The 27,477-nt window shown below is 35.8% G+C and overlaps 1 protein-coding gene across 4 annotated transcripts; it reads right to left on the reverse strand.

Moving 5' to 3' along the window:
* Positions 1 to 26,583, reverse strand: LOC132096056 (pituitary adenylate cyclase-activating polypeptide type I receptor-like). 4 transcript variants are annotated; one of them, XM_059501177.1, is made up of 15 exons: positions 26,374 to 26,583; positions 24,030 to 24,133; positions 21,168 to 21,273; positions 13,838 to 13,945; positions 13,231 to 13,331; positions 12,478 to 12,575; positions 11,797 to 11,929; positions 10,080 to 10,233; positions 9,788 to 9,848; positions 8,417 to 8,486; positions 8,186 to 8,277; positions 6,826 to 6,909; positions 5,686 to 5,815; positions 2,893 to 2,934; positions 1 to 2,397 (listed from the first exon to the last, which is right to left on the reverse strand). In XM_059501177.1, the coding sequence occupies exons 2-15, from the start codon at positions 24,126 to 24,128 to the stop codon at positions 2,194 to 2,196; spliced, it is 1,482 nt and encodes a 493-aa protein (XP_059357160.1). In that variant the 5' UTR covers positions 24,129 to 24,133; positions 26,374 to 26,583; the 3' UTR covers positions 1 to 2,193. The 4 variants fall into 4 exon arrangements, with proteins under 4 accessions (XP_059357160.1, XP_059357159.1, XP_059357162.1 ...); XM_059501176.1 differs by having other exon boundaries at positions 1 to 2,410; XM_059501179.1 differs by lacking the exon at positions 6,826 to 6,909 and having other exon boundaries at positions 26,374 to 26,582.
* Between the last annotated feature and the right edge of the window lie 894 nt (positions 26,584 to 27,477).

A 27,477-nucleotide genomic window follows, 5' to 3' on the forward strand; every position in this document is an offset into this window, starting at 1 on the left:
TTAAAGAAAAACGCACTGCATCTCAACTAATTGCGTGAGGGGGCAGGGCTATGTTTAATCCGGCCAATGAAAGATGAGGAGCATTCGAAACCTTCTGTCATTATTTTTGCATTTTCATTTGCTGATGACGATAGTGGCACACAAATTACACACTTCAACTTCAAAACAACAACCAAAGGAAAAACGTATACATCTTCCCCACATTTTTTTAAAAGATCTGTGCGATCTACACAACCATCACTTTACTGTACATTTCAATAATCACCTCGACTCTGCCATGTGATTCACCAACAACTATGAGCTGCAACAAAAGCATGTTGCATTTCAAAATAAAGAGAGAGTGCTGGTACATCCATCATTTACTGGCACATGTGCATCTTTAACTTATATAAACACTCATGGCAGAGAATAATACTGTATAAACAACACTTTTAGCAGAGACTCTTGCCACTTTGCACACTGATGTAAAATGTGAGTGATGATAACTAATTATGATTGTCATTCAGTGGTGATGCAGTAAATTTGGTTGGATTCATAGATTGACATCAGATATTGTACTTGTAAAGGGTTGGGGGTTACCTGTCTCTCAAGTATTAAAAGCATTCTCTCAAAAATGAATCAAAACCTGTCATCATTTACTCTTCTTCATGCCATTTCAAAACTAGCATACTTTACTTGTTACCATGCAACATATATTGATCACCAGCTGTCAAGCTCTTAATGTGAATACAACAACATAAAAGTCATTCATATGATATTTTATGGTACTAAAATGATGCTTTTAGTCATTTTGGGGCTTACCATTCTTTACTTTATCAGTCTAAGAGTACAAACATAAAAAAAAAAAAAAAATCAGGTTTGGAATGACATGAAGGCGAGTACATTACGACAGAATCAACCTTTTTGGTTGAAATATCTTTTAACACTTTCACATCTCACTCAAATGTCTCATTTCTCTCACAGTTCAAATGTCAGCCCTAAAAGCATTTATAATGCACCTGACAGAAACGTAATGACATTGATCTACGCATCTCAAAGCTCTAGAAATGTCTATACTGTATGCACTCTAATACGGCGTAAAAAATTATATATTCCTACTATGAAGAAATTTAAGATTTTAAAAGCAAACCTGAACACTGAATCTGTTAATCTGCACTTTTAAATGACTAATAATTAAATCAACACTGCTTGGCACTAGTTGCTTAGAGTAGATTCATCAAAGCTATTTTTGTGACCATCAGGCACTTCAGAACAGGGAATTGTTTGCAGAACTATTTTTTGACAATCCTTGATTTGCTGATATTGGCTCTGTAGTTACAAACCATTCGCATGACAATAAGATAACACTGGCCAAAAGCTAAATCACAAAACCATAACAACATTTACATATAATCTAAATTCATGAGTCATTCATAAGTCGTTAAATTGTTGACATACTCTGTACTTACGGCTGATTGTAAAAAAATATGTTTTACAATCTCTCGGTGGAGAACATTTAATTAATAAATACACAGCATCTGAACGAGCAACACCAAGTCTGTACATTTCTTTTATAGTGTACTTCTGATAAACACAGTAGCTTGCAGATAAACCAATACTGAAATATTCATGTTTTGGCACTTTATATTATTATATTTGATCATAACACTGAAATGTAACCCGTCTCTCTCTCTGATATCTGATTTACAGTTAAACTAGAAAGCAATGTGCTGTTGGATGGATTGATGTTTCTCTGACTACATTCTAACCACAAATGTTCACATTCTCTATGGCTCAAAATGCGATATGAAAATTCACCCTAATTTCCGCCGCAATCGTATTTTGGCATTGCGGTGTGAATCATACAGCCCCTGTTCTGCATTATGATTGATTAAAAATAACATTATTTTATGCTTGTATTGTTATGTACTTATTAGATTAATTTGAAAGCCTTCAAAAAGTTGCGTTATGGTCAAAGAACTTCCTAACCTGAATTAAAACTTTTAAGCTTTAAATAGTTTTGGCACTTTAAATATTTCCCTGGACGAATTGTTGGGTGACACATTCCGGAACTTGTTTGGAATCTTTAAATTCTATCCAGCGATTTAATGAATTATTACTTGTTCTTAACTAATTGTGATTGGTCGGCCCTACTGCAGGTGAAGAGGGTGAGTTGGAGGGCGGGGCTTATGGACGGACTGGCCAATCAGGCGCTCAGGTGGGCAGGTTGAGGTTGACCGTCTCGGCCAGAGGGCTGGACATGCGTATCTGTGAGCTGCTCTTGCTGAGGATGGACAGCTGCGTCCCCCCGTTCACCCCACTGCTCGCTAGCGAAGGGTGACGCTGCTGCTTCAGGTCCACAGCAAAGTACCTGTTCACCGTCCAACTCCTCCATTTCCTCTTTATCTCCGACTGCACCTTTAGGGAGAAACTTGAAAAGGTCATTTTTTAATGTACTCAGCTGTAAAGGTGCACGCGTTCTCCACAAGTCCATCGTCTCTAACATGCTTTGCACCATGTCCAAGCCAGACGTGAAATGATTGTGGACTGCACAATATAATAGCCAATCATAACATATATTTAATGTTTGGACCAATGAGATTTCATGGTCAACGGGGCTACTTATAGCAATGCAACACAAAATATGTTTTGTTGCAATGTGCGGTTGCCTCATTTCTGTGTGAATTTTTGTTGTAATGTGGAAGAAACTGACTGTTTATCACTTAATCACATCACATCTGGTCAGGACATGGTAGTGTCTTGGCAGTAACTAAAAATTTAGATTTTTTTTATGTAGCACATTGGATAAATTATTGCGGTAACGTAATGTTTTTAGAGCAAACCCACACATATATGAAATTAATATCAAAGCTGACTGCATGCTTTTGAGAATATCAAAACAAAAGCTCCTACCTCTCCATTCAGAAAGCAGTACAACACGGCAACCACAAAGCCCTGTGAAGAGTTAAAGTGAGTATGTGGTGAAGAGCATATCATTTAAAGTACTTTACACTTCAAATGAAATCAATACTGTAACTCAGCAAGGATGCATTCATTAGAATCAGTAAAGTCATTTATAAAGATACAATTGATTTCTTTAGATTCCTCAAAGAATCCTAAAAATGTATAATAGTTTCCACATAAATAGCTGTTTTTAACACTGATAATAATAAGAAATTTTAATAAACAGCATATTTTGAAGTATCATGTGACCCTGAATATTGGAGTAATGGTCGCTGAAAATTCAGCTTTGCATTACAGGAATAAGTTGAATTTTAAAATATATTCAAATACGAACTAGCTATTTTAAAACCTCAATAATATTACTGTTTTACTGTATTTTTTTTTTTTTTTGAGCAGAAGAGATCTATTAATTTAATCTAGCTCCAAAACCTAGTGAACTGAAAAAAATAATAATAATTTAACATCCATCCCATCCATCCATCTTCTACCGCTTATCCGGGGCCGGGTCGCGGGGGCAGCAGTCTAAGCAGAGAACCCCAGACTTCCCTCTCCCTAGACACTTCCTCCAGCTCTTCTGGGGGGACACCGAGGCGTTCCCAGGCCAGCCGGGAGACATAGTCTCTCCAGCGTGTCCTAGGTCTCCCCCGGGGTCTCCTCCCAGTGGGATGTGCCCGGAACACCTTCCCGGGAAGGCGTCCAGGACGCATCCGGAACAGATGCCCGAGCCACCTCAGCTGACCCCTCTCGATGTGGAGGAGCAGCGGCTCTACTCTGAGCTCCTCCCGGGTGACTGAGCTTCTCACCCTATCTCTAAGGGATCGCCCAGCCACCCTGCGGAGAAAGCACATTTCGCCCGCCTGTATCCGGGATCTTGTCCTTTCGGTCATGACCCAAAGCTCATGACCATAGGTGAGGGTAGGAACGTAGATTGACCGGTAAATCGAGAGCTTCGCCTTGCGGCTCAGCTCTTTCTTCACCACGACAGACCGGTACATCGACCGCATTACTGCAGAAGCTGCACCGATCCGTCTGTCAATCTCCCGTTCCATCCTTCCCTCACTCGTGAACAAGACCCCAAGATACTTAAACTCCTCCACTTGAGGCAGGAACTCTCCACCAACCTGAAGTGGGCAAGCCACCCTTTTCCGACTGAGGACCATGGCCTCGGATTTGGAGGTGCTGATTCTCATCCCAGCCGCTTCACACTCGGCTGCAAACCGTCCCAGTGCATGCTGAAGGTCCTGGCTTGATGAGGCCAACACGACAACATCATCCGCAAAGAGCAGAGACGAAATCGTGTTGTCACCAAACCTGACCCCCTCCGGCCCCTGGCTGCGCCTAGAAATTCTGTCCATAAAAATCATGAACAGAACCGGCGACAAAGGGCAGCCCTGCCGGAGTCCAACACGCACCGGGAACAAGTCTGACTTACAGCTGGCAATACGAACCAAGCTCCTGCTCCGTTCGTACAGGGACCGGATAGCCCTTAGCAAAGGGCCCCGGACCCCATACTCCCGGAGAACCCTCCACAGGCCGCCGCGAGGGACACAGTCGAATGCCTTCTCCAAATCCACAAAGCACATGTGGACTGGTTGGGCATACTCCCATGAACCCTCCAGCACCCTGTAGAGGGTATAGAGCTGGTCCAGTGTTCCACGGCCTGGACGAAAACCACACTGTTCCTCCTGAATCCGAGGTTCTACTATCGGCCGGATTCTCCTCTCCAGTACCCTGGCATAGACTTTACCAGGGAGGCTGAGAAGTGTGATCCCCCTGTAGTTGGAACACACCCTCCGGTCCCCCTTCTTAAAAAGAGGGACCACCACCCCGGTCTGCCATCCCAGAGGCACCGTCCCCGACTGCCACGCGATGCTGCAGAGGCGTGTCAGCCAAGACAGCCCCACAACATCCAGAGACTTGAGGTACTCAGGGCGGATCTCATCCACCCCCGGTGCCTTGCCACCGAGGAGTTTCTTGACTACCTCGGTGACTTCAGCTTGGGTTATGGACGAGTCCACATCTGAGCCCTCAGCCTCTGCTTCCTCAATGGAAGACGTGACACCGGGATTGAGGAGATCCTCGAAGTATTCCTTCCACCGTCCAACGACAAAATAATTTAACAAAATTATTTTAATATGAAGCAATTGTTTTGTATGAATATTTTACAGGTGTTTTACCTGTATTTTGACATACTTATTGCATTGCATAATGTTTTATGGGTTGAAAGTAAATTTAACAGTAAATATACTGGTCATTTTTCTTTTTCTTACAGTGTGCCTCGCTGTCTACATAGACTACCATCCAAGGCAGCATATTACAAAAAATATAACACTGTAAGTAAAAACTGAATGAGCAGCAATTCACAAAAGTTGAGTGAAACTAGAGTTGACATAAACATAAATATGTCATACACATACTGATACTAATACTGGTTGTATATTTTAATACAAAACTGGATACTGGATCTTAAGTACCGAATAAAATATGCTTTCTTTTGATTCTATCTGCCATTTTTAACTTTACACTAAGATTTCTGCAAGTTGTCTAATCCACAAAAGCTTATATTCTGGCAGCATTTAATATTGATGCCCTATGTTTGGAACAGCCCTTGTGTTGGGATCGCACCTACTGTATGATGCCATTTCTGGCAGCTCACTGGTTAGGAACAGAGAAATAGTGTTCACGGAGGAGTTTTTATAATACAGTGCTAAAGTTGCTACTAAAAAAGCTGATGCTCAGCACCTGGAAGGAGCCCAGGCCCAGCTCAAAGACCAGTCGCTCCCGCTTGCTGAAATCCTCTGGGGAGAAGGCAAAAACAGTGTAGTGGATTCCGAACAGAGGGATGAGGAGCAGGGTGGAGCGCGCCAGACGCCTGTCAACACAAAGCACACAGAGCAGCGCTTCAGACGGCTGATTACATCTCTCAACATGTTACTGTAATGCACTGCAGATCAGAGCCCTCCACAACAATCCTGCTCCACAGGAAAGAAGACCTCTTTGATTCATCCATTATTTCTTCTAGACAGCAGAAGAGCAAATAGAGACCTCAGATGCTTCTCCTGAGCTAAACATCACAATAATCGCACATGTTTCTCTTCTCTAGTCTTCAGAAGAGATTTCAACGATGTCTGGTTGTGCATTACCGAAATAACAAAGTCTACAATTAAAGTCTAGCCTAAGATATGAAATAATAGTCAGAGATATCTATTTTTTAAATGGAACAGTTTATTAAAACTGTAAAGATAATACAAAAAAAAAAAATCATGATTACCGGTCATGTGATAGTTCACCACGTTTTGATTCCAAAATCTGGCTCCAAAGAAATTAAAAAATCTGGATCCAAAACAATTTCTAAAATGTATTATTATTATTATTATTTATTATTATTTTTTTAGGTTTTGTAAAATATTCTAGTAAATAGTGAAAAGTTTTGTGAAATAAAAAAAATATTAAATTAAATGTTATCATCCTTTGAAAACCTAGATCGTTCAACTAATACTGCCAAGCCCTGTTTTGGTCTCAGCAGGGCCCTTGGCCAAGACCAAGACTAACTGCCCGGCCACCTAAACCAGATTGGACCAGCCTGAACAACCATTTCCAAAACAAAGAGGTAACTGTAAACTGGATTTTCCAGCAGTTAAAACGTATTATATTCAGTTCCCAGAGAATGCAACTGATAGAAATAAGAATATGAAATGAGTTCTGTAAATCACTTTGGATGAACGTGTGTGCACGTAATAACACTACAAACCACAGGCAAGACCACAAAAACTGTGCAATGAATATTCACAGCCTTTTTTTCTCAATGGACAAATAAAAATGAAAAATGCACATTTGTTGGCCAACAGACGCAGATGCACACACACACACACACACACTTACAGCGTGATGGTAGAAAGCTCTGAAATCCTGCACGAATGCTGGGCGGCCTGTGCGGGCTCACTGAAGCATTTCTGTGCACAGCTGCTAAACACGACAAAGACAACAAACACTCTTTAGGACAGAACACACACACACACACACACCCACACCGATTCACTCACGAAACTAACCACAAACAACAAACCCCAACACTGAGAGACCTCAAGGACCACTAATAGCTCAAGCACATTCTTTGCATGATACTGTTTTACATGCAAACACATTAAATAAGAACTGAAGCCTTCAAGCTTAAAAAAGGATGCAAAAACTGTCCATATACGTCTTGTGCTCTCGATTATTTATGCTATTTAGACTGCTTGTCCAGAAAAATGAAAAAAAAAAAAAACTTTTTTTTTTTGTATGGCCACAGGAACAAACATGTTGCCTTGATCAACACAGCAATGATTCCATCACTCCTGGAATCTGCACACAACAGATTTACTGATCACAACCACTCTAACAACAATTACAAATACAAAGATCTGTATTAATAACACATTCCATTGTTAGATCCCAATAATAGTGTTACAAATGTTGATGGAAATTCCAAAACGATTCCTGTATGCATACAAAACGAATGCTTCCATTTATCCCAGTTAACAGATTTTTAGTTACCAGGAACAGAAAACCTTATGGTTAAATAATAAAACAAAACCTAAAAACAACCATTAGAGAACAATCTAGATAGTCACAAAAATCCTCCCAGCAACATTAGATTTTGATTACACTTACAGAGAATGTTTCTATGTTGTTACTCTTTAGTTCTCCAAAATAATAGACCTCAGATGATGCTAACCCTGAAATAACATACAGAACTAGCGAATATTGCCACAAGTGTAATTGCATCATATAATAATTGCTGTTAATAGTGTTCATTGTGGTTGACTACATCTTGTATTCATTTTTTCAGAACATTTCTGTCATATGCACATAAGCTGACAGTCACCACTGATAAGATGCATAACTACTAAGTATTGTAGAAACATAATTTTCTATAAAGTTGCTTTGCAATGATTTGTATCGTAAAAAGCGCTATACAAATAAACTTGAATTGAATGTTTCATATAGGTTATATGTAGGTTGTCAGTATTGAACTGGCAGTATTGAACTTGATATAAAACCTATAGGTTCCTTATTTGGTTCCTAAAAATAACCAAACGGGAACCATAAGCTAAAGTTAGGTGAACATTCTGTTTGCTTGGATACTATCTAGACTTTCATTTTATTTCAGCCACCATCATGTGATGCATCGTATCGACTAATCAGACACAAGACAACAGCAGCACTCTGTTTCCATGGTGACTGAGACTAGCACACTCACAGGTAGATGCTGGACTCGTTCCCGCCGATGTCTGGAGACTGCAGCTTCTGCACCAAGATTATGATGATTCCAATGAAGAGGACAAAATTAATCTGAAAGGAAATCCATGCGTTTATTATAGTATGGAATATTCCTGTGCTCAATTCACATACAGTACATAAATACAGTAATTTATATGTTTCATTCATCAACCTTTTAGCTCTAAAAAAATAATAAAATATATTATCTTACCATGATTGATGCCACAACGGGTCCCTTTATCACCCACCAGAGGGCAGTATTATCATTCATGTCCCAGCAACTGCAGAAAAACAATTGATTAACTGTAAGAATCTGTATTGCTCTTGGTAGGCAAGGTCACGTGATTTAGCAGCTACGAGTACAGAATGATAAACTGCATGCTTTTGAAAGAAATTAGCATTCAGTGTGTGCCAGATGCCCTACTTCATTTCCCTTAATGCCTGATTTATCAAATATAATGCAATATAATGCAATATATTATATAATATATTATATATATATATATTTGTGCTTTATTTGATACATTAGGCTTGTATGGCACATGCAATATAATATGGTGAGAATATAGAGCTCATATTCAAGGAGGAAAAACACCTCTGTTTTATTCAGAGGCTCAAAATGGGCAAAGATATGTAATTTGGTGCAGGTGCTGATATTTATTTAGCCAAATAGTAAAAGTAAGATGAAATTCTGATAGCTACTTACATAAAATGCATGTAAATATTAGTTGTCTCTATATTTCCCAATAATATGTCTTAGTAATATTATATTTAAATATTTATTTGTATGATTAAAACTCTGTCGTTTTTATTGTGGGGCAAAATATATAATGCAATACAATACAATGATGATTGAGAGATCATATTTGATACTCACATTTTATCAAAAAAAATTTTTAATATGATGCATGGAAAATCAAGTTAAAGTTACTCTTGTTCATCTTGAAAAATAACTGACAATATAAAATGTCTACGTTTACCTAAATATTTCACAGCAAAAATACATGTGAACCACAGCATGAAAGTGGACGTTTTTACAATGATACTAAAAGGCCTTTTATAAAAAAAATTAAAAAACAAATTCTAAATGATCAATCAGATGGCAGAAAGCATGTAGTAGTTTGTGTACATTAAGTTTTTTTTATAACAAAGTTTGATCACGTTGCTAATTTAGAAGCTTTAGATATGTGCATATGAAATATGCTATAGTTTAATAGATGCATTTGGTTTTATTGTGCGTATCACAATAGTGATTAAATTTAATTAGATATGTATGAGTTCATGTTGACCACATTTAACTTGTTACTATTTATGTAAACTCCAAAAAGATATTTTGACACAAAACTGGATTAAACCATAATGTATTTCTGAGATGATAACCAGATGGCAAACGAAATGAATGTAGTGAGGTTATGTAACAAAGCAGTGTTTTCTTATTTAAAAAAAATAAAAAATAAAAATAGCATGTAGTGCTTTCCAAACATAGTCTCATTCTAGTGACACTAAAGTTCAGTGCCAGCATTTGCGTATCAAAGCAACAAATACAGTGTATCAGTTTTTGTTCATGCAGCATTGCACGTACCCAGAATCATCAAAATGAAGGCGCAGAACGGCCCATATGGTCACACAAATGGTGGGCGTTCCTGAAAGCACGAGAGGAAGAGGAAATTTGTCAAACCACAAAGCTGTTCTCCAATGCATTTAGACCATCAATATGAATACATTACATATGCCAGCACAACAAATCACATCATAAAGAGCCAGCGGCCAGTTAATACACAAACACCACACTCCATTTCCCTCCATATCTGTAACTGAGACACATAATCAATCATAAACAATGAAATTTTCTGTGATGCATCACTGTGACATACCCCAGCCGATGATGGTGTACCAGTAGAAGTAGCGTCTTTCAGGAAAGAAGGTTTCCACCAGAAGCGTGAAGAGATAAAGACCTTCGATGAAGAGCCAGAAGTAGTTTGACATCACACAGTAATGGAAGAAGACCATCACTGCCTTACAGCCCACCTGAACACAGAGAAACACATTCAGATTTACTTAAAATCCAGTGGATCCCATTAGAAATCCATTTTACTTTCACTCTTTAAAAAAAACCTAACATCCTTGGTACCTTTCTATTCCACAAAAGGTTCTTTGCAGTAAAAAAAAAAAAAAAAATCTCTCTCTCTCTCTATATATATATATATATATTTTTTTTTTATTTAATTTTTTTTTTTAATTATTAAAATGTTCTTCACACTAAGAAAAAAATGCTTTCGCTGTTCACTGAAGGGTTCTTAGAGAATCAAAAACGGTTCTTCTTATCACTTATTTTGGAACCTTTATTTTTAAATTTACATTTACATAAAATGTTTTTGTCATTTAGCAGACGTTTCATCTAAAGCCACGTACAAATGAGGACATTGGAAGCAATCAAAATCAACTAAAGAGCAATGCTATGCAATGCTGTAACAAGTCTCAGTTAGCTGTTTTTTTATTCATTTCCATTCATAATTTCTTGCCCGCCGTGTGTCAGAACACCCTAAAGTCTTTAACCATGTTCATCAATTATCCTCTGATCCAATTCAGTGCTAAGTGATGTCATTAACATGGCCTCTGATTGGCTAGGGGAAAGAGCTCAGAGCCCTCATCCAGGTGTATAATGAGAGTGTGCATGCTTTTATAAGCTATTCATATGCTAATACGGAAATAATGGAATATTTCCAGAGCAGCTTCATGATAATTACAGCTGTTTGTCAGGCACAGACGGGGGAAACAGAACGTGTTGCTGTTGAACGTGGGCCGAAGGCTTGAACATAAATGGATGGAGTTATTATTAGTCTTTGGATTTCACATGCAAATAGCATCCAGCCAAACTCCAACCCTACTGACAGTTTCCGTTTATCTGTGATTCACTGTGAAAGCAAAGCTTACAGAAAATCTTTAAACCACACACACAAAAAACTATTAACAGTTTAAAACCAAATAGTTTTATATGCTGATGGCACCATAAAATGTAAAACTGTTATAAATTATTAGAAATAATTAATTTGTATTTATTTATTTTTTTGTATATTTAGTATCTAGTGGTACAATGTATATATATATATATATATATATATATATATATATATATATATATATATATATATATATATGAAGCTTTAATCCAAAACTAAATATGTGCATTAAATTTAAATTAAAAATTAAAAATTAAAATTAAAATTTTTAAATTAAATTTAATTAAATTTAATTAAAATTAAAATTAAAATTAAAATGTATGCATTTAGCAGATGCTTTTATCCAAAGCGACTTACAGTGCATTCAAGCTATCAATTTTTACCTATCATGCATTCCCGGGGAACTGAACCCCCAACATTGCGCTTGACAGTGCTCTACCAATTGAGCTACAGGAACACACACACATATATATATATATATATATATATCAGTATGTAATATGTAGTAATACTCACCCATAACTAATCATTTTATAAATATAGTATAATAATAATAATATCAATATTTCTAATTTACAATCTAACAAATTATATATATATATATATATATATATTGTATTGCATTACTCACAGTATGAACGAAGCAGTGGTCGCTGTCCTCCTCAGCATACAGGACCCCGTCTTTAATGAACACAGAGATGGCTCTCAGTATGAAGGACACAAACAGGTTCATGTGGATGAAGTTCCTGGTGCAGTGAAGCTTCCTGTTGACAGACGGTCAAAGGCAGGATTACAGTGTTGTTAGGGGATTGAAATTCTAAAGTGTTTGGGTGGGCAGCTGAGGGTCTGTATCAATGTGCAAACACTCATCATTGCTTCTTTGAAGCCCTCTGCATCTTATCATAATGTACATCATACAAAGGTTCTTCAGAACACTCTATTTGCTTTTTAGGTACTGTAAAGCACCACTACACGGATGCTTTTCTAAAGAACTAAAGAAAACAAAGTACTCTAAAGCTTTTCCATTTGCATCAGGCTGTAAGATCCTTTTTCACTGTGATCAGGAAACTGTACTTTAAAAAGTTAAGAGGCCAAACTCACATCTGGGTGATAACACACACCAAAAAAAAAAAAAAGAAGAAACAAAATCAATTATATTTTGCATGAAATGAAGTCGCAGTTTTGTACAACAGTTAATATTTCTAGTAAAATACTCTTTCCTAACATAATCAAATCACTACCAATAAGGTAGCAAAAATAACACGGTAATATATCATGTTCTTCGAGTTTCATCAGTATATGTTAAACTGACCGGAAGCGGCAGAGAATGACCATAGCTGTGGTCAGAGACACCAGAGACGTGCTGTAGCCCACCGTATAGAGAGCTTTCACAGACGCATAGTACATGTCCTTGGGAAGGGAAGAGAAAACTGCATTAGTCATGGTTAGCAGCAGTTTAGCAGTTTTTTTTTTTTTTGTTTTTGTTTTTTTTGTTTGTGCAATAATTTAAATATTTTTTTCAGAGAAAAAAAAAGACTTTTTATCTCTCAATCCCAATTTTGCAGTTCTGATTACTTATCTTGTGATTCTGAGAACTACAAGACATAAACTCACAATTGCAAGAAAAAAGTCAGAATTGGGCAAATCGAGATTTAATCTGGTTTCTGCAAGAAATACATTTTCTTTATCTTTATCTTAATTATGTCTTTATCTCACAGTTCTGACTTCTCAAAACTTTGTCTCAAAAATGCAGGTTATTAACTTCACACTGATAAAAAAAATACTTTTATATCTTGCGTTTATATCTTGCAATTCTGGCAACTTTCCAATCTCACAAATCCAACTTCTTAAGAATTGCGAGATAGAGAATTTGAGTTATTAACTTGTAATTATAATGATGATTCACTATTGTGAGATATAAACTTGCAATTCTGAGAAGTCAGAAACTGCAAAAAAAATTTTTTAAATAAATAAAAGTCTATGTGTAATTATGTCAGAATTATGAGATAAAGCTTCTCCATTGCCTTTTTATTTCAGTTTTTCTTGGAGGAGATGATATACTCACAGGTTTGGTTGTGTTTTCACCAATCATACAGGCATCAACATAGTGTGGATACGGTTCAGACCAACCGAACTCTGTACAGTTTCTGCTGATCTTGCCAGGCCCTGAAAATCAGCCAGGCAACAAGCAGAACAATCATAAATCATGCATGTTTCCTGCTTTAAACATACTGAAAATAACTGCTGCAATATGCTGCTGTCAGCAGAACCACAAGAACAGAAGAGTACATACATCACATGTACATTTACAATGACTGATGATCTCATGGAAAGCCTAAAGCTTAGTGTTTCTTTGAGACCTCAGGCTGATCTTATGCCTGCTTCAGCAGCGTCACTGTTAAACTAAACCACAAATAGAACCAAAACCTTCAGAAGATTCACTTGAAAACACATTTTTATTACACAGTAACTCTTGTTTATGTTTATATTTTTATTTTATATTATTTCGTTTTCTCACCATACCGAGCTCGCTAAAAATAAAGTTCCATGGTAAAACCATGCTTTTTGGAGATTTGTACATAAAGATTCTACTGTATGTTTATATATGAGTTATTTCTAAAGGATCATGTGACACACAATGCATTAAAATGTCAGCGTGCAATGTCTCTCACCTTCCTCTGGACTCATGAAATCGAAGAGCTCGGGACAGTTGACCTCCACGACCTTGCCGACACTGGTCGCCTCCCAGCAGGTCAGATTGTCCCACTCCCACGGACACTCTGAAAACAACACCGCCAAACTCACATTAGAGCGCCTCACATCTCACAGCAGCTAGTTAGGTTTGTCTTGCTGGGACTATCACAGAGATTTGAGACCTGTTTGTTTCAGAGAGTTACTATGCTGTTATTTGAACTTCCTTAGAGTCCCAAGTAAATAGCATGGCATAGAATAATAATTCAAGACCATATATAATAGATATCAAAATATCATGGTATTGCTAACTGAAACAGCATCTGTACCACAACGTAACTTCATACAATGGAACAGCACTGATAATATCCTCTTTTGCATATAAAACAAAACTCATGAAGCCAAATTACATCTGGACTCGTGACACTCGTATAATAGATGTCAATTATACTAAAGTCTTTCTTTGATTAGCCTCTGAGAGGACGCCAAGGTGAGCGTAACTATGAGCAGCAGGGGGCGTCAGCAGCGGTTCCTGCCCGAGGACTTCCACGTGATCAATAGGTGATATGGATCAAGATCCATCACTTTCACCATTGCATTTGACTCCTCGTCTCCCTCAGCTCATTACAGAAATGATTCCGGAATTAATCACAGAAGAGACTGGCTGGATACCAGCAAAAGATGAATAAAAGAATGTGGAGATACCTGATAGTGTCTGAACATCAACAACAGATTTTGGAGTTTTAAACATGATAAATTCATTTATTCTTCTGTAAACGGTTTAGTTTTACCTATAATAAAAATTTAAAAAAATGAAACAATTCTTTTTCAACTGTAGACAGCAAATGGAAATTTCAGAGTTCTTAAAGAAATATGATTGTTTTCAACTATACTTAGAGATCTCTAACTAAAGTCAGGGATCTGACCACATTAAAAACAAATAAATAAATACTACACAGATTCAATAAATAATTCTGTAAATAAATCAAAGTGAACACTGTAAATAAATAATATTAAGTCTCAAATTCGAATATATGCAAACTAACTAAAAAATACTAAATTAATTAATAAATAAAAAAATATAGGAGTCTCATTATGAACAATATAAACACGAGTGAAATAAAAAGTAACAAAAAACATGAAAAATAAATATTACCCAGATTCTATAAATTCTATAAATAAACGAGTTCCAGTTTTAACAATATAAATACAAACTAAATAAATAATGAATAAATGAATGAATGTAAGTCAAACTCTAAATTAAATAAATACTATTCAGTCTCAATATGAACACTATAAATATAAAATGAATAAATAAATACACTCTAGCTCGATTCAATAAATAAATTCTCCATGTGAACACTATAAATACAATTACATAAAATTAATAATTAAATAAATAAATACTACCCAGATTCTATAAATAAATTATGTAGGATACAATCAAGTTTCAGTGAGAACACTATGAATACAGACAAAATGATTGGCTGAATATTCCATAAACGAATACTATTCAATATTAATATTGTTGGAGAGAACGATGGAGATGTGGATCAGAGAAACAATCTTGAATAAATCCAAAACACTCAGAATGACTGTGACACACAAACATGACATTAGTAGACCTGACAAAGACAGACAGCACAGATTGGGACTTAAATACACGGGGTAATGAGACTAATTACAAGACACACCTGGATCACATGAACACAATCAAACACAAGAGATAATGGGTCACGGAGCACAGGAGGAGGAAAAACACAACAAAACAGCTCCATATTCCTGACAAATATCAACACTGCAAATTCAGACTAAATAAAAACTAACGAATGATTATTAAAACAATAAAAACTAACAAACACTAATAAACAACTAAAATAATATTGTTGCATCTCAGTATTGTCACTATAAATACAAACTAACTAAAAAAAATATAAAACCTAAATAAAAAGCAAACAAACACATGATTGATTGGCTATCCAGATTCATTTTTCTCTGACTCAGATATTTGTTTCATTTGAAACATATTAATGAAGCAACATTTCAGCAGTCATTTTCCTCTGCGAACTCTCCAAGGAAAAATAACATTTATCCGCAGCTCCTTTCACAGAATTGATCAGTGAAACAATAACATGATTCATGAACTTAGGTGTTTTGCTAACTCACAGGAACGAATGAAGTCATAGTTACTTTGGCCGAGAGCCTGATTAACTAGACGCTGTACATTTAGTTTGATTAAAGTCTCTAGAGCGACGCTCGGTCTCTCCATCTGCAGTCTGTCTGCTCTTTCTAGCTCCAGTGATGATGTGAAGTGAAGGTGGAGAGCAGTGGTTTTTGTCTGTCTGGTGGCACACGTTCTTTCTCACACATCTCAAATCGGTCCGGACACAAAGCCAATTATCTGAAAGGCCAAACGAGAGCTCTCTAAACCAGAGAGAGAAATAGCGATTTTAACCAGATGCAGATAAAAGTGTTCATACTGACACAAACACTGACTCTCTGATTCATTTCTAGCAGCAAACAGCTTCAGATGAACACATGTGCTCAGACTGACTCACTGCTGTAAAGGTCATTGCTGGATCGTAATCAGATTTACTGGTGAGATATTGCCGATTGGACTCACAGACTAATCAAAGTGTGACATCACTGATGCATCATGAGCCCTGAGGACATGCGGCTGCTCGAGCATATAAACATCATTACAGCTTCATTCATACTAAACAACATTTTAAACCAGACACACAAGTGTAGAATACGCTATGTTAGAATACAACACACTAAAAACAGAATGCAAAGAATTCAGTGTGCAAAAATTATGTTATATTAATGTTTTTACTGTTAACTAAGACTAATACAAATGACTTTTCATTGGGAAAAGACTGAAATAAATAAACATATCAGTATTAGATAAAAAACAGGAAAAACAGTAATATTGTAAATTATTATAAAAATGTAAAAACTGTTTGCATAATATATGTGCGTGTTCTGTGTATATTTATTATGTATATATAAATACATATACATACAGTATATATTTAGAAAATATTTGCATGTATTTAAATGTCTTTATTTATATTCATATAATTTCTATTATAAATAAATATATTTAATATATAAACAGCCTATTTTTATGAAATATATACATGCATGTGTGTATATTTATATATATATAATAAATATATACAATAAACACACACACACACACACACACACACACACACACACACACACACACACACACATATATATATATATATATATATATATATATATATATACTCCTAATTTAAAATATTAATAATATTACAATAATATAAGAACATAATAACTAATAATATATTATAATAAAATATTATAATAGTATGACAAAAAATATAAAAGTTGATAAATAATACTAAAATAACAGTCAAATTACATTGCATGTTCAATTCAAGAAGTGTATCATCAAGATGTTATCATCTTTTGAAAAAAAAAAAGAATAATTTAATGAATATATTTATTTAGCTTTTTTAACCAAATTCTGTGTAAAATAACTGACCTTTTGGCAGACCAATCAAATAATTAATCAAGATGAAAATAATAATATAAAAAAAAAACTCCAGTTGATACTGCTTTCTTATTTTTACAGACAGCACTAGTGACGCAAAAATGCAGTAATTATTCATATCTGTGTTATTTTGCTTACGTTCATGTTCTACATGACACTAGTAGCACTCTCGCTCACTTTCTCTTTTGTCTCAGTTTCTCTCCCACACACTTTTGCTTTTTCTGTCTGCATCTGTCAATCTCTTTCTCAAACCCTTCTTGCAAACGTGGCTGTTTTATTTCCGGCTGAATGATTTTCTGTCTGCGCAGCGATGAGCCTGCTGTGCTTTAAGGAACAGGAGAGGACGAGGATCAATGAAGATGTAAACAGACTGAACACAGAGGTCATTCCTCCACAATACTCCCAGTTCAAAAACACAGAGACACTAAAAGACGCAAAAAGGTCACTTCATTACATGCACAAAAATATCAAACCAAGCAGCATTTCTCTAAAGAAAAACAGCACAAGCACACAATTCAAACAAAATATATCACAAAAGATGTTTGTTGTATAATCAAATGCAAGATCAAATGCATTTAAAGGTATAAATTACAGGTATCTGTGCTCAGAATGACACTGAGTTCACTAAATCCTTATTTTGCAGTTACTGTATAAACTCCTTCCCCACCAGTGATAGCTTACAGTTTAACAAGGGTTTCAGTTACTGGCGTTTTAATGGTTTGCACATATCTTGAAACTGACGCTTAATTCTCTGCTGGTAAGCATGTTGCTCTGTCCTTTGCGGTTGAGGGTACTATTGTCATCTAATTAGCTTAACCGCCCCCAGAGGATGCTGATTGGACGGCTCAAATTTGCCAAGAATTGAATGGCTTTGAAGCAAGGCTGAAAGACGAGATGTCTGAACACACATAGTCAAACACTTTACCTTCTTCTCATCAAGTTACTTAAAATGATGTTTCCTTCATACCTTACAGTGCATTTTCAATTGCTAAGAAAAACATTTATATTATTTATTACTTGTTTTTAGGTTTAATTTATTCCTGTGATGCAAAGCTGTATTTTCAGCATCATTCCTTCAGTCTTCAGTGTCACGTGATCCTTCAGAAATCATTCTAATATGCTGATTTAACAAGAAACATTTCTTCTTATTATTATAAATGCTGAAAACAGTTCAAAAGTTTTAATGACATTAAAATATTTTCCATTTCCAGGATTCTTTGCTGAACAGTATGTTCAAAAGAACAGCATTTATACGGAATAGAGCATCATAGATATTTTGTAACATCATAAATGCCTACTGTGTATATATATATATATATATATATATATATATATATATATATATATATATAAAACACAATTTAAGGCATCCTTGCTAAATAAAAGTGTTAATTTACAAACCTTTGACAGGTAGCGTACATTTAAACCTGCACATAGTCTGGCTCAGATATTTGGCCATTTTTGTACACCTTGAAAAGACTAAAGAACCATACAAATCTAATTTCTAAATCAAACTGAAACCAAACTAAAGGACTGCCTTTTGAAATAAGCTTCTATTCTGCTGACTGCTCTGAAAAGAATAGCAATGACAACCTACAGCACATCTGGTTTTAGATCGTGGTTGGTAATTGAAAAGCACGCAGGTTTTGGCACTGAAGTAATTCCACATGTAAAACTTTTACTGTTCAGTGCATTCGCCCCCAAGTGTCTTTCTTGCAACTCAAGCTGTTTTACACCTTCTAATCTGTTATTTTCTGCTCCAAACAGTCAGAACTATCTGGAGTGTCCTTGAGGCTGCAAACACATGAGTCAGAGTCGAAGTGCTTTCTCTCCATCTTCCTCTTGGCCCATTTATCCACATCCCGCTGGATGAGTCCTCCAGCTCTCACAGAAATAACTTCTCTTCTCTGTAATTGCTGACAGGTGTCACAGCCCTGCTTCCTGTTTACCACAATACCTGAATACCTCTATAGGGGACGGATGACACATTTAGTACACGCCGAGCAAAATGAATCCAATGAACACAAGTTCTAGTTCATTTAGTATGTTGAGGCTCTTGGAGAGATGGAGAATCATGAGTCATTCTTTCAGAAGAAGGACTGGGAGTGAGATGGGAAGACAGAATGGAAAACACGCTAGATTTAATGTTGCATTGTAACAGTTCCAAATCACTTCTATTAATTGAACTGTTCAATTCAATAAATCAGTAAAAAAAAAATATTGATGGTTGCTGACATCCCCATCTGGCATATTACATGCTCTTACACAATCAAATAAAGCCACATGGATGCACAGATAGCACAAATTACCGTTTTTCTCATGAGTTTTAATAATACAGAGTGTTTGTTGTCACGTATCCCACTTCAGTTTAAGAAAATATAATGTGACTTAAATATATTTTAGTTTCACAATTGTTCAAAAGTTTGGGGTTGGGGTTCAAATTAGTAAATAAATTACTACTCAGCAAGGATGCACTAAATCAAAATTGACATTAAAGGCATTTATAATGTTTAAAAAAAATTCTGTTCATCACTAAATCATGAAGAAAAATGCATCACAATTTCCACAAAAATATTAAACATTTTAAGCACTGATAATAAATAAGAAATCTTTCTTGAGCAGCAAATCAGCATATTAAAATGATTTCTAAAGGATCACGTGACACTAAAAACTGGAGTCATTTTTGTATGTATATATAACAAATTTTCATTTTAATGATTTAAAAAAATATTCACATTGAAAACCATTATTTTTAATTGTAACAATATTTCCCTTTTTCTGCTGTTTTTACTGCATTTGCTAATAAATGCAGCCTTGGTCTTCTTTCAATTACAATATCTTATTGATCCCAAACTTTAGAACAGATGCATCTGAAAATGTAATTTAATTAAAATACTGTCACGCTCAAAACTAATCTGTTTAGCTGTGCATTTACTGAATGAGCACTGTGCAATGTCTGAACTGATTGCACTATATTTTATGTATAATCATTTTCTATTCTAAACTGTTTTAAATTCATTTGAAACCCTTTAAATCAATTTTAATTCATTTTCAATGTTTTTAAATTCATTGTTTTATTGTTATATATATATATAAATAAACCTGCCTTGCCTTGCCTTACAGTGAGATACATGCAAGAAGAAAGCGAAGTTAGATGCAAACTTTAATATATAATATGAATATTTAAGAGGTCCACAATAGGGCAAACACAAGACGGAAAGGAAGGATGAACACGTAGACCAGACAACGAACAGAGAACTGAACACAACTTAAATAAGAGGGCCGATGAGGGTAATTAATGACACACACCTGAACCAAATGACAATAAAGTATCACACAGGACACACAGAGCACATGGGAAAGAAAACACAACAAAACAGGTCCTTGATTGGGTGATATATTGTAATCAGCTATTAAAGTAACTTATGCTTTGATCTTACTATCAGCTCACTCATCAGTTCACGGTTCATTATGAATCAGACATGTGCAAAAGAGGCGTCTCTCACGGTCTGATGCAGTCGGATATTTTAAATTACTCTTAAAAATGGAAAACTTCAACTGTTATCATTTCCTGTTCATCTTTCACACTGTAATTGGAAGATCAAACGCAATGGTTTATATAAGAGAATTCCATACTAGATGTACACTTCACATTTTGCCACATTTGGTCATCTGGATATTCCATGCTCTGTATGCATATTATACTGTATATACTGTACATACTGTAAATGTGTTAGATGTGTAATAAATGTGTAAGTTCTTACCAAACTTTTCATCATCTATAGGGTCATGCAGGGCAATTAGCTCCAAGCATCTCTCCTCCTCACGTTTGATGACGCAGTTGGAGATCTCTGAATGTATGGGCCATGTCTGAATCAACAAACAGATAAAACACATAAATAAATCAGAACAAAAAAAGAGCAGGACGAATAATAAACAGCAACAAACAGGATACAGTCGCTCCACAAAACCACCAAAATGTTTCCAATAACAACTTGCCTGCATATAAACAAGACGAAAAATCGACCTGCAAAATCTGTGCTGGGCCCCGTCTATTTATCCCTCTGGGGATAAATAAAAAAACTTTCACAGACTTTATGTTTTATAGAAGTTGTGTTAGTGCTGTCTCTGACATCTATAGGGTTTGGACCATTGCAGTAAAAATCCAGCTAAAACCGGTTGTCCTAAAAAATACCCTGAGGCTACCCAAAGATGTAGATGAATTACTCTAGATGAGAACAGATTTAGAGAAATGTAGCATTACATCACTCGCTCACTAACGAATCCTCTGGAGTGAATGGGTGCCGTCAGAATGAGAGTCCGAACAGCTGATAAAAACATCACAATAATCCAAAGCACTCATGTCCATCAGTTAACATCTTGTGAAGTGTAAAGCTGTGTGTTTGTTAGAAACAAATCTTTCTGTAAGAGACGCATAACTTTAAAAGTATCCTGTATCCATAATTTTGCTTTCTCCAGTGAAAAAGTAATCTTGTCTGAATCAAAAGAGAAATATACATAGCTCAATCACCATTTACAAGTGAAAAAAAAAAACACTTCTAACAATATATTGGTGATGGACTTTTTCACTGGTTGAACGGTTATTATGCATTATGGACTTATATTTTAACACAAAGCAATGATTTTAAATTAAAACGTCGTAATGGTGGATTTGTTTCTTACAAACGTAGAGCTTTTTTCTTCACAAGATGTTAATAGATGGACTGGAGTAGTGGATTATTGTGATGTTTTTATCAGCTGGACTGTCATTCTGACGGCACCCATTCACTGCAGAGTGAATCCATTGGTGATCAAGTGATGTAGTGCTACATTTCTCTAAAACTGTTCTGATTAAGAAACAAAACCCATCTGGATGGCCCAAGGGGTTAGTAAAGTTTCAGCATATTTAAATTTTTGGGTAAAATACTCTTTGAGTTGCATAAAAATGTGTGTAGCAGAGGTTTCTAGAACATTTCTGTTGCCAAATTCTTTTAACATGGAGAGATATTAACAACAAATGCGGTGTCTATGCAAATGCTAAACAATTTTTTTTGTTTACACAATTGACGGGGATCAATTTAGATCTATAATAAAGTACCAAATAATGACACTACGTCATCTACTGTCCATTGATCCTAATGAAAAGCACTTGAGCAGCCAGCTGTTGCTATGGTTACCTCCTCCAGCAACTTACTGAAAATACACACTTGGACTAACTTGTAATCTAATGTTTGTGTTTACTGAAATGTGAACGTTCTTAAATCTTGTATGTAAAATGAATCATGTAATATTTCAGATATATACACTTGATCTCCTTTCCAAACCTTTCGTTTTGCCCTCCTTTGGGGCATTCAGGCACAAATAATTTAATAAATGATGGCTCGCTTTTTGTTGCTTCTGACCACACAGTGCCATCTGGATTCTGAATTCTACTGTGTTTACAGACTCAAGATTACTAGATTTTAATTTGACTCAATCTTTATTTTTACTCAGTTTATGAATAAACACATGCATGTAAAATACCACACTTTAGCCTTCAAACTTTTGAAAAAATACACATGCACAACCATTTTTTCTTAGTATTCCACTATAAAGTCTTTTTTGTGCAACCAGCCATATACTCTGTATATTAATAATTGCTTAATTTGTGTCCGTAACTTTAGGAGAAACTTCTGAGACAAAGTTGATATTCAGGCCTCTGAGCAATATTTTTCAATGGACTTCTTATACAAATTCTCCACCATTCAAATGGCTTCTCTTTTCATTCTGATTAAAGATAAGATGCTCTTGTTTGTTACCTCACTGTAGGGAAATTACCAAGAACTAACAATACAACAGTTATCACAAAACCTCAGGATGTGTTTTTCTTCTTTTAAAAGTCAAACTTATATGCTTTGAAACTGGCACTAAAACAGAACAGTTTTTTGTTTTTTCAGCTTGTTCAACTAGTTCTTTTTAATGCTACTTCCTGTTTCTGAGGTGTCCTGAGTGTCTTTTAATGCATTGTTATGTGATAACTAGCATTAATGAAGATTCATAAATACTATAACAAATTCTTGTTAGGTAATGCTATGCATTAATTAACTAAGGTTAAGTTATTATAAAGTGCTACCAAAAATCCCTAAGTAAACTATAGTAAATGCTGCTTTGGGAACTAAGTAAAATAAGTTTAATTAGCAAAAATAAATTAAACCTAAATAGTAATAGTGTAAACAATAGCTGATAAAACTAACAAAGCACATTTCTAAAAATGAAACTAAAATTTAATTGAAAACTGAAAGTATAAAAATAAAAGCTAATTCAAAACATTAATACAAACTATGAAAGTATATAAATATTACTATTGCTATGGGTGTTTTGAATGTTTGCTAGGACATTGGTAGCTTTTCTGGATGGTTGCTAAAAAGTCTTTGATCTCTAAATATGCCTATTTTATCATTTACTGAGCAAAACCATGATACCCAATGTTTAATAATGAGGGTTAGCTAATACTTTAAACAGACAACTGTAATAGTGATTTTTGCCTTATCAAACTTCAATAATGGTCACATGTGTAAAATATAATAATCTAAATGTGTATTAATACAAGCCCAAAGTACAAAAATCCATCCCCTCTCTGCTCGTACCATGCTGATAATGAGGAAGAGGACGAGGAAGGTCTCTCTTGTTGCGTGTCTATGCATTCTGCTCACGATTGTTCCCAGAGATCTCACACACAACCTCATAAAGCCTAAAAGAGAAAGAACATTGTTTTAAAACACACACACAGACACACACACACACACAGAGAGATACAGAGCTGCTTTAGTACTACTGACCACATCATAATATACTGCAGCACAGTGGCTGATGCTCAGTCTGGACCCACAAAAACACAGAATCACCCTTACATTCTTTATTATATACATCCCCATCCAAAATAATCAAATCTCTGATCGCTGAAGTGCGCAGAGCCGGTGCGGAGGGAGGGGCGAGTGGGCAGGGGTTTACAGGAAATGTGTGTCGGCCAGATTTACTGATCCACAGCGAATCTAAGGAGGTATAAAATCCCTTAAGATGAGACCTGTGTGAGGAGAGCGAATGGTCTACAAGCCCCCGCTGTATTACTCATCTTTATTAACTCCCCAAAAAAAGGAATAAATGGATGAATCATAAGGAATGAAACACACACATAGACAAAAAAGAGCAGTGATTCAATTACATGCAACTGCAGAACTCCTAACTTGCATGATCAGAAAAACTGAAAAATCTGATTCAGATATTACAGTTTTCCTCCAAATGAACGTGTGAGGATTTGGTATGTGAATGCTTTGCAGCTCTCAAGTCTAGAAATGCCCATTTCAGTACAAAATGTACATCTAAATGTTTCTTCATGCACATTCTCTCTCTTCTCCGTGTTATTTTTGTAACCCTTGTGGGATACAAATGAACAGGCACTTCAAGGAGAGAAAGACAGTTGAGTGTCAATCAAACAGAAGGTTTCTTTTGGATGCAAAACACACACTGTGGCTCTGATAACCATCATAATGCGAAGCACAGGGCTGTGTTTCTGAACTGGCTCTGTGCTCTTGAAGGCACAACAGCATCTGGTTATAATAATAACAGTCATTTAACATTGCATGTTCTTGTGTATTTTTATACCGCTAATGCTATTGTAATCTACTGTATTGCTACATTAATTCCATTAACGGTGATGCATCTTTTCCACAACAAAAAAAGCAACACAAACAGAAAAGCATCACATTTTCAGCACCTAATGAATTATAATGACTGAATATGGTTCACAATGTCAAAACATTACAAGGTCAAAAGTGTGTAAGGCTTCTGAATAAAATGGAGGTCATTGCAATACATGCACTTTTTTAAAATCGGATTCATTTTGAGGCAGTAATTTGAATGGGAATATACAGTGGTTTGTTTTGCATGAATGTGAAGGCAGCATTAACGTGTGCTGTGACTCACTGCATGCCTTTGTATTCACTGCAGAAATCTGGATTGATTTACTGATGATGTGCGAGGCGTTAGAGAGACACCAGACCTAATGCACGAGAGAAACCATCAGAATTGCCTGATTAATGGCTTTACACAGGTGCTTTTCTGGCTCAAGACAAACAAGTTTGCTTCATGAGGTGCATATTAGTGTACTGGATTATATTTCACCCTAACAGAAAAAAAATGCATAATGTTACTGGCTTTATATAGCCTTTATTTTGTCTGTACATTTCAACCCATTTTCTCTCTAATTTTCTTTGTTAAGTCTCACATTGTTTAACTTTTCAGGTTTGGCTATAATTCTCATTATTCTTAATGATGGCTCTCATTAGATTCTCATTATTGTAACAGAGTAATGAAATCTTCCTGTCTGGTCAGTTTTTATTTGATTTTTATTATTAAAATCAGTAGACTTTTAAAGGTAGTGCAACAAACAACAGCCTTGATACATTAATAATATAAGGCTACTGGTTAAGTAATATAGAATTATAGATTCATATAGAATTTTCTGCATTACAGTCAGTATAATTTCGTATTATTTTCTTTACATTTTGGGGTGAAATGTGACATATTCTAGAAAAGCTTCATGAGATTCATCCATTTACAGTTTATATGAAAAACAGCACATGCTTAACGAGGATTTGCGACACACATGCTTTGAATGCATTCAAATGCATCCCTTTAAAGTGATAATGTGGATGAATCGGTATACATTATAACCCGCAAATCATCTTTAAATTCCTGAACTGAACGTATATCCGACAAAGCATAAGCATAATCTCCGCGGTCTCTAAATATTCACTCATTTCATATGAATAATTAATCCGTCCATAGAAACGCGTGAAGCGAATGCGAAACACGCCGTTCACTAACTACCGTGTATTATTGTGAACGGAGGTCGCCTGCATTCAGCGCATCGCTCAGACTGCGATCAATAACGACTGAAGAAACGCCAAGAAAGAAGAAGCGCAAACTCACCATTACAGAAAAACTCGCGATATAATCACTCTTCTTCGTTGAAACGTCTGCAAATGGACTGTTCGATTCGTGCACCTGCGATTTCAACTTTGTCATCCGCGTCTCACGTCGACAGACCGGAGTAATGAAGGTCTGTAGAGCACTGGAGGAGCGTTGAGAGAGAAGAGCGGTGATTCCCTCACTGCTGCTAACAATCACCTGCACTGAGAGACACCAGCATCACTGAACATCACAGCACGGCATTCACATTATTAAGCCATCACACGCAATCATTCAACGCTTAAGACTGAATATTTTCAATAAATGACATTATGCATTCAATGCTTTTTTTTATGTTTTTGGATTTCTTTGATTTGTGAGATTGTGGTTTATAATCTATTACCTAGTAATCAATCCTACCATTATTCTTCACAAATAAGGCTCTCCAACACCAAACATCATAAACAAACCATCACTCACCATTATTTACCCTCATTGCACCAAAAATGAACCGTATTCAAAAAATGTCTCCAATTTGTAGTATGCATTCAATGCATTTTTTTTCTTTCTTTATTTTGTTTGCTTCTAACTGCGGTTTATAATCTATTAATAAGTGAACAATCCTACCATTATTCATCACTATCATTGCTCTCCAACACTGAACATCAAATGCATAAATAAACCATCACTCACCATTATTTAGCATCGTTCATCAACAGTGAACATGCCACAATATTACACCAGTTGGCATTATGCTCTCAATTAATATTTTTATTTTTTATTAAAGGGGTTGTCGGATTTTATATGCACTTTTACAAGTTGTTTGAATTAAAATGTGTGTTGGCAGTGTATGCACACAACCACCCTAATGATAAAAATCCACCCAGTGTTTTTTCTTAATCTCATTAAATAATTTCCCCTTTCTCAAATCGAGCTTATCTCCGATGCCTGTCTTTTTGAAGTCACACAGACAGGCCCCTCCCACGATAGTTTGATTGACAGAAGCGTTTCAGCACAGACTGGACTGTCTTACCTTAAACCCGCCCTGAGTTTGCTGTCATCAGTCTGCCATTGTTTCACCACCGGAGCAGATGTACAAGAATAGCTCCTAAACGATTGAAGTGT

The sequence above is a fragment of the Carassius carassius genome, chromosome 20 (assembly GCF_963082965.1).
Source record: "Carassius carassius chromosome 20, fCarCar2.1, whole genome shotgun sequence".
Classification (NCBI taxonomy): Eukaryota; Metazoa; Chordata; class Actinopteri; order Cypriniformes; family Cyprinidae; genus Carassius; species Carassius carassius.